Below are 9,183 nucleotides of genomic sequence, written 5' to 3'. Positions count from 1 at the left end.
GACAGAAAACCTCACAAGAAACAAACTTCGTTATAGTCAAACTAACTACACCACAATGAGTATTATGTTACTATTATCGCCGTCCTCACTTATAAGAACAGGAACAACACAAAAGTACCTGCCCTATCCAGAATAGCCTCCTCTCTCACTGACAGTTGGTGCTGCTATCCTTTCACCCTCCTCCATGGCTGTTAGCTTGCTACCTACAAATGTATTTTGAGTTTGCTTTTTTACAGTGATAAATACATCAAGATAGCTAGCTAATATGAAGTAAGGTATCTGGTAAAAATTGTATTCACCTAGCTAGCTATCTATAGAGTATTTCAAGTTGGCTAGATAGCTAGCTCATTTAGCAGCTCATTTGAGTTAGCCTGCACTGTAGCTAGTAAGCTAATCATACATCGTTTTTAAAAGCATTTTAAAAGTGTATTTACTTACTTGAATAGATTGTTCTCCCAGCCATGTGGACGATTGGAAACAGGGCAGCAAAGTTAGTTTGTCACCAGAGTGGTTTAGAGCATATTTACTATTTACCTGTGAATACATTCATGAAATGGAGAACAGATTAACCTATTTACCCATTTGATAACCAGACCTTCATACAAACTTGCTGAATTCTTGATGCGCCATCGAACGTGCTGCTATATGCTGCCAGGTGGCAATTTACCACCTGCTAGTTTACGCGAGCTGTTAGGCAGCTCCAAAACGCAGGTTTTCCACCATAATTTGCAAATAAATTCATTAAAAATCCTATAATGTGATTTTCTGGATTTTTTTCTTCTCATTTTGTCTGTCATAGTTGAAGTGTACCTATGATGAAAATTACAGGCCTCATCTTTTTAAGTGGGAGAACTTGCACAATTGGTGGCTGACTAAATACTTTTTGCCCCACTGTAAGTGTGCGTTGTATGTTTTAGAGAAATTAAATAATTGACTATTGTAAGAGCTTTCATTGTCTGTTTATATGCCCCCTTCATTTGTCCTACAGTTCTGACTTGTTGTACAGGGAATACACTAAGAACGGACCATGTTCTGAATTCTGTAACTTTACATTTCAAAAGTGCTGAACAAATAGTTAAACTGACAACGTCCGTCCCAGCTCGCTCATTAATGTCTTAATCTAAATTACAGATTGCCTCTTATCCACTCGTCGTCCCCTTATGCCATAGTTTGTACATCTCAATTGTCAGTAGAAACGACGTTTGTTTAAGCAAGTCAGCCATATCAGCTATGTTTTTTTTTAAAGGCAGTAAATGAGGCTGAACGAACTGTTTGGCTGCCAGACAAGACTCCACTGATAGCCAGGTGTAGCGGTGGAAATTCACTCCATGGTGCTGAAAAGAAAGCTCTGTTGTTGGGACAGATTTATGTAGGACCTAACAATTTGGCATGCATCTAAAACACTGGTCTTTATAATGTCGAAATAAATCATATCTCCAACCTTCATACCACACCCACAAACTTAAATCATACACTCAATCATTAAGCGAAAGCCTCATCACATTCATTTGTATTACTCCACTGTATAGATATTGTATCTGCCCCATTATGGTGTCGGTGGGAGAATGGGCAGTATTATGGTGTAGGTGACAGCGCGGCAGTATTATGGTGTAGGTGACAGCGCGGCAGTATTATGGTGTAGGTGACAGCGCGGCAGTATGATGGTGTCGGCGAGAGCGCGGCAGTATTATGGTGTAGGTGACAGCACGGCAGTATTATGGTGTCGGCGAGAGAAAGGCAGCATTATGGTGTAGGTGACAGCACGGCAGTATTATGGTGTAGGTGTCAGCACGGCAGTATTATGGTGTAGGTGACAGCACGGCAGTATTATGGTGTAGGTGACAGCACGGCTGTATTATGGTGTAGGTGACAGCACGGCAGTATTATGGTGTAGGTGACAGCACGGCAGTATTATGGTGTAGGTGACAGCACGGCAGTATTATGGTGTAGGTGACAGCGTGGCAGTATTATGGTGTAGGTGACAGCACGGCAGTATTATGGTGTAGGGGACAGTGCGGCAGTATTATGGTGTAGGTGACAGCACGGCAGTATTATGGTGTAGGTGACAGCGTGGCAGTATTATGGTGTCGGCGAGAGCACCATTGATCTCCATTTTGCAGTCCAACTTCTTCTTCTACTACGAGTCGGTAAACAAACTGTCAGGGTGCTGCCCCCTGGAGAGTGTTGTCTGAACAGGTATAAAGACCAGGATGGTGATTGACCGCCCCCTGGAGGGTGTTGTCTGAACAGGTATAAAGACCAGGATGGTGATTTACTGCCCCCTGGAGGCTGTTGTCTGAACAGGTATAAAGACCAGGATGGTGATTGACTGCCCCCTGGAGGCTGTTGTCTGAACAGGTATAAAGACCAGGATGGTGATTTACTGCCCCCTGGAGGCTGTTGTCTGAACAGGTATAAAGACCAGGATGGTGATTTACTGCCCCCTGGAGGCTGTTGTCTGAACAGGTATAAAGACCAGGATGGTGATTTACTGCCACCTGGAGGCTGTTGTCTGAACAGGTATAAAGACCAGGATGGTGATTTACTGCCCCCTGGAGGGTGTTGTCTGAACAGGTATAAAGACCAGGATGGTGATTTACTGCCCCCTGGAGGCTGTTGTCTGAACAGGTATAAAGACCAGGATGGTGATTTACTGCCCCCTGGAAGCTGTTGTCTGAACAGGTATAAAGACCAGGATGGTGATTTACTGCCACCTGCAGTTATGGAAAGTTTTTACTCAAAAGGATAATTCATTGGCTGATCCCTCCTGATGACCTGGATGGAATTATGTGATCCTTCCTTAACCCACAGGAAGTCCCACCCTGGTACCTACTTCAAAAATGGCGCTGCCCATACTAGAACAGTCTTTTGGGCACTGAAGCCCTCGCTCTCCAATTGGTTGGACAGGCGGGTAGGCAGGTGAGATGAAATCAGTGTGGCGGCGTCTGTTGGCTCTTCAAGAGAACCACGCGAACAGGGGGTATTCTGTACACGTTAGGGGTGAAAGGGCAACTGGGAAGCCATCAAGTAGCAGTGTACAGGCATCCCCCACTGAGAGATGCGCCGCTGATGTGCTCCCCCCACAAGGTAATATACACATCTTATTTTGCTGTTGTAGAGGGAGATGTTAGTTAGCCAAATCAACACAACTCAGTAAGTGACAGATCCATTCAGGAGCTTAAAAACGTCTGGTTGAACAATTTAACAGCATTGATTTAAGGACATCATTACTGGGACGTGTATGTCGCCACCTACTGGAAAGATACAGTTATGCCACCAACAGATTCTACCATCACTTTACAAAATCCTAATTTCCCCCCCCCATGTACACGTGAAACGCTAGCCTCATACGCGTTTATTGATTGGTTATTGGCATGATTGATAATAAATAATACAATTCAGCAGTAGTCGTCAGGCAAATAAAAGCACAATAATAACAGTTTGACACAAAAAAGTTGATGAAAACAAAACTACCAAGACAAGATTTGAATTCACAACCAATAAAATTTATTCAATTATATATATATATATATATACAAATATGTACATGTCATGTAACAAGTAAATATTAAAATAGACATATCTTTTTTTAGAACTTCTGTTTAAAATGACGTTTGAAAAAATAGGTTTTGTTGCATTAAATTCTCACATTAAAACTGGAAAAGGATAGGTATTTTCTTCTCCTAATAGAAGCCACAACAAACGTTGTATTTTTTAATGACACAACCACCGGACCCCACACACACACACACACACACACACACACACACACACACACACGGGATAGAGAGGCTGTACACGGAGTGTTCCGGTATCCCAAATGGCACCCTATTCCCTATATAGTGCACTACTTTTCACTAGAGCCAGTATAGGTTCCTGATGAAAAGTAGTGTACTATATAGGGAATAGGGTGCCATTTCAGATGCACCCTTTTGTTGCAAACGAAGGGGAGCGAATGACGACAAATTATTTATTTTTTTAAGGTTTAACTGAACTTTTAACGGCACAGCTTCTTCTGGGGGGTAACAGCTACCAGCCTGCAACGACAACAGCAGCATCCAAAAATCACAACTCCATTAGAATTAACACCTCGTTGTGGTGCCTGGATCCAACTCCATTAGAATTAACACCGTTGTGGTGCCTGGATCCAACTCCATTAGAATTAACACCTCGTTGTGATGCCTGGATCCAACTCCATTAGAATTAACACCTCGTTGTGATGCCTGGATTCAACTCCAGTCCAGAGGGGAAATGGAAGAAACAACGGAACCAAACGGAACCAAATCCGAACCAACACATGCTTCAAGAGTTAAGCCAATAACATCGACTTTAACAATAACAACAAGGAACTTGACACCGACTCAATATAAAAACCAACTTTGGTCCAGACAAAAAACAAAATAACCTTTTACGATTAAAATATTGATTACTTATTTTTTCCCTGTACAAGTTTAAAACCATAATTACATGGGTTATTTACAAAATGCACAATCTTCACGTAGAAAATAAGTTAAAAAAAAATAATTAAGAGCACAAGTCTGTACATTATGTATTGAACAAAACGCACTTAAAAACAAAAGTAGAATTGTATTCTTTTTTTCGTAATCCCGCCTGGTGAGGAAGGTGCAGCGGGCACAGAGATGGTAGCCTCCACAGGGCGGTGCCCACTAACCACGCACCCCCCCCCCCCCAAGAGCGGTGCTCTCTAACCACGCACCCCCCCTCAAGAGAGGTGCTCTCTAACCACGCACCCCCTAAGAGCGGTGCTCTCTAACCACGCACCCCCTGAGAGCGGTGCTCTCTAACCACGCACCCCCTGAGAGCGGTGCTCTCTAACCACGCACCCCCTAAGAGCGGTGCTCTCTAACCACGCACCCCCTAAGAGCGGTGCTCTCTAACCACGCACCCCCCAAGAGCGGTGCTCTCTAACCACGCACCCCCCTCCAAGAGCGGTGCTCTCTAACCACGCACCCCCCTCCAAGAGCGGTGCTCTCTAACCACGCGCCCCCACCCCCCTCCAAGAGCGGTGCTCTCTAACCACGCGCCCCCTAAGAGCAGTGCTCTCTAACCACGCGCCCCCCAAAGAGCGGTGCTCTCTAACCACGCGCCCCCCAAAGAGCGGTGCTCTCTAACCACGCGCCCCCCCCAAAGAGCGGTGCTCTCTAACCACGCGCCCCCAAAGAGCGGTGCTCTCCTAACCACGCGCCTCCCCAAAGAGCGGTGCTCTCTAACCACGCGCCCCCTAAGAGCGGTGCTCTCTAACCACGCGCCCCCCTAAGAGCGGTGCTCTCTAACCACGCTACCCCAAGAGCGGTGCTCTCTAACCACGCTACCCCAAGAGCGGTGCTCTCTAACCACGCCGCCCCCCAAGAGCGGTGCTCTCTACCCACGCGCCCCCCAAGAGCGGTGCTCTCTAACCACGCGCCCCCAAGAGCGGTGCTCTCCTAACCACGCGCCCCCCCAAGAGCGGTGCTCTCTAACCACGCGCCCCCAAGAGCGGTGCTCTCTAACCACGCGCCCCCCCAAGAGCGGTGCTCTCTAACCACGCACCCCAAGAGCGGTGCTCTCTAACCACGCACCCCCAAGAGCGGTGCTCTCTAACCACGCACCCCCAAGAGCGGTGCTCTCTAACCACGCACCCCCAAGAGCGGTGCTCTCTAACCACGCACCCCCAAGAGCGGTGCTCTCTAACCACGCACCCCCAAGTTCCGTCAACTTCAGTGCTTGACCTTTCTTTTCTCTACCTCATTCCTTCTAACATGTGACCCCCCCCATCACTTCATTCCTGTTCGAGGTAGATGGCCACTAGATGATCGGTCCTCATCAGTCCTCTGCCTGACCCTTACCGTGGGTCGTGTAGCCTAAAAGTCACGGGTCATATGGGCGTGAGGTCAAAGTCGTCGTTGACCTCCACCAGGGGGATGTAGAACTCGGGTATCTCGAAGATGGAGGTGCACTTGTACACGACTGGCTCCAGCTCCTGGAGTTTCAGCTGCCAATGGAGACGCTGGACAGCATTAAGAGCTGCTGCCTCGTGCTGCTGCCTCATCAGAAGACACGTCTGGGGGGGGGGATATTAATAAGATGGAAGAGGAAGGAGAAGAGTTACGGAGAGAAGGAGAAAGGTATGAGACATGAACTTCACCCTAAAACCCAATTCAGACCGTTTTGCCAAATGAATACATTTAAAAACGAGAAGTACTATCGGAAATAGAGGGTCCAAGCTCTCTCCAAAGCCGATATGTAGCCACTTACTGCACCAGACCGAATGGACGAAAACATACCACCGTAGATTGAGTATTTACGCTCCAACATTAGTTTCACTGCTGCAAGAAGGGCCACGTTTACAGAGACCAAGCTTACCTTGAGTTTATCGAACTTGTCGTCCACGTCTTGCAACCAGGACATAAACTGGCGGGCGTTGAAACGATCCCTGACAGACGTCTTGCCATCTTGGTCTCCCTAGAAACACAACATCGATAATACAACGTTACCGAAAACTGGCAGCGTTACTCACGGTTCTGTTAAACCATTATGGATCAGAACGGGCAGCGTCACGGTTCTGTTAAACCATTATGGATCAGAACGGGCAGCGTTACGGTTCTGTTAAACCATTATGGATCAGAACGGGCAGCGTCACGGTTCTGTTAAACCATTATGGATCAGAACGGGCAGCGTCACGGTTCTGTTAAACCATTATGGATCAGAGCGGGCAGCGTCACGGTTCTGTTAAACCATTATGGATCAGAGCGGGCAGCGTCGCGGTTCTGTTAAACCATTATGGATCAGAACGGGCAGCGTCACGGTTCTGTTAAACCATTATGGATCAGAACGGGCAGGCCACGGTTCTGTTAAACCATTATGGATCAGAGCGGGCAGCGTTACGGTTCTGTTAAACCATTATGGATCAGAACGGGCAGCGCACGGTTCTGTTAAACCATTATGGATCCAGAACGGGCAGCGTTACGGTTCTGTTAAACCATTATGGATCAGAACGGGCAGCGTCACGGTTCTGTTAAACCATTATGGATCAGAGCGGGCAGCGTTACGGTTCTGTTAAACCATTATGGATCAGAACGGGCAGCGTTACGGTTCTGTTAAAACCATTATGGATCAGAACGGGCAGCGTCACGGTTCTGTTAAACCATTATGGATCCAGAACGGGCAGCGTCACCGTTCTGTTAAACCATTATGGATCCAGAACGGGCAGCGTCCGCGGTTCTGTTAAACCATTATGGATCCAGAACGGGCAGCGTCACGGTTCTGTTAAACCATTATGGATCCAGAACGGGCAGCGTCCGGTTCTGTTAAACCATTATGGATCAGAACGGGCAGCGTCACGGTTCTGTTAAACCATTATGGATCAGAACGGGCAGCGTCCACGGTTCTGTTAAACCATTATGGATCAGAACGGGCAGCGTTACGGTTCTGTTAAACCATTATGGATCAGAACGGGCAGCGTCACGGTTCTGTTAAACCATTATGGATCAGAACGGGCAGCGTCACGGTTCTGTTAAACCATTATGGATCAGAACGGGCAGCGTCACGGTTCTGTTAAACCATTATGGATCAGAACGGGCAGCGTTACGGTTCTGTTAAACCATTATGGATCAGAACGGGCAGCGCACGGTTCTGTTAAACCATTATGGATCAGAACGGCAGCGTTACGGTTCTGTTAAACCATTATGGATCAGAACGGGCAGCGTCACGGTTCTGTTAAACCATTATGGATCAGAACGGGCAGCGTTACTCACGGTTCTGTTAAACCATTATGGATCAGAACGGGCAGCGTTACTCACGGTTCTGTTAAACCATTATGGATCAGAACGGGTAGCGTTACTCACGGTTCTGTTAAACCATTATGGATCAGAACGGGGCAGCGTTACTCACGGTTCTGTTAAACCATTATGGATCAGAACGGGCAGCGTTACTCACGGTTCTGTTAAACCATTATGGATCAGAACGGGCAGCGTCACTCACGGTTCTGTTAAACCATTATGGATCAGAACGGGCAGCGTCACTCACGGTTCTGTTAAACCATTATGGATCAGAACGGGCAGCGTCACTCACGGTTCTGTTAAACCATTATGGATCAGAACGGGCAGCGTTACTCACGGTTCTGTTAAACCATTATGGATCAGAACGGGCAGCGTTACGGTTCTGTTAAACCATTACGGATCAGAACGGGCAGCGTTACGGTTCTGTTAAACCATTACGGATCAGAACGGGCAGCGTTACATGGTTCTGTTAAACCATTACGGATCAGAACGGGCAGCGTTACGGTTCTGTTAAACCATTACGGATCAGAACGGGCAGCGTTACGGTTCTGTTAAACCATTACGGATCAGAACGGGCAGCGTTACGGTTCTGTTAAACCATTACGGATCAGAACGGGCAGCGTTACGGTTCTGTTAAACCATTACGGATCAGAACGGGCAGCGTTACGGTTCTGTTAAACCATTACGGATCAGAACGGGCAGCGACACGGTTCGGTTAAACCATTATGGATCAGAACGGGCAGCGTTAGTTACTGTGTTAGCTGGAAATCACTGAGTGTTTGCGTCATGACAAAAAATATTAAAAATACAACTGCTGTCAGCAAAGGGATTTATAAATCCATTCGATTAGTTGATTGATGCCAACTTAGGAATTCTACATGATTTTAGTTTAAATAAATGTGATCTATTGATTGGTCGATACCAACTTACTGATTATACATTATAAATACATGTGACGGATTGATACAAACTTACTGATTCTACAGTACGTGACATCATGCCACTTGCCTGGGCATCCTGCGGCATGTTGTACACCTCGGCGTCCAATAGCACGGTGCACGCACTAAACGGGAGCGTCTGATTGGCTAGTGTTCTGGCAGCCCGGGTAGTGAACTCGAATACTTCCTGTTCGTTGGAAACAATTAACTTTTCCTGGAAGAGAGAAGAAGAGAAGAGTAGAGTTAGACGAGAATAAGGAGTGGAGGAAAAGGGTGGAGTTGAGTTAGACGAGAAGAAGGAGTGGAGGAAAAGGGTGGAGTTGAGTTAGACGAGAATAAGGAGTGGAGGAAAAGGGTGGAGTTGAGTTAGACGAGAAGAAGGAGTGGAGGAAAAGGGTGGAGTTGAGTTAGACGAGAATAAGGAGTGGAGGAAAAGGGTGGAGTTAGACGAGAATAAGGAGTGGAGG

General features: G+C 46.8%; 1 protein-coding gene across 1 annotated transcript; it reads right to left on the bottom strand.

The window, feature by feature from the left end:
- Nucleotides 1-5,555: 5,555 nt before the first annotated feature.
- Nucleotides 5,556-8,877, bottom strand: LOC135537444 (ankyrin repeat domain-containing protein 12-like). The gene is made up of 3 exons (XM_064963606.1): nucleotides 8,754-8,877; nucleotides 6,364-6,462; nucleotides 5,556-6,061 (listed from the first exon to the last, which is right to left on the bottom strand). The coding sequence occupies exons 1-3, from the start codon at nucleotides 8,802-8,804 to the stop codon at nucleotides 5,876-5,878; spliced, it is 336 nt and encodes a 111-aa protein (XP_064819678.1). The 5' UTR covers nucleotides 8,805-8,877; the 3' UTR covers nucleotides 5,556-5,875.
- Nucleotides 8,878-9,183: the final 306 nt, after the last annotated feature.

Source organism: Oncorhynchus masou, unplaced genomic scaffold (assembly GCF_036934945.1).
Source record: "Oncorhynchus masou masou isolate Uvic2021 unplaced genomic scaffold, UVic_Omas_1.1 unplaced_scaffold_7795, whole genome shotgun sequence".
Taxonomy (NCBI): domain Eukaryota; kingdom Metazoa; phylum Chordata; class Actinopteri; order Salmoniformes; family Salmonidae; genus Oncorhynchus; species Oncorhynchus masou.
Note: the sequence above shows the minus strand (reverse complement) of the source record. Positions and strands in the feature narration are given on the sequence as shown.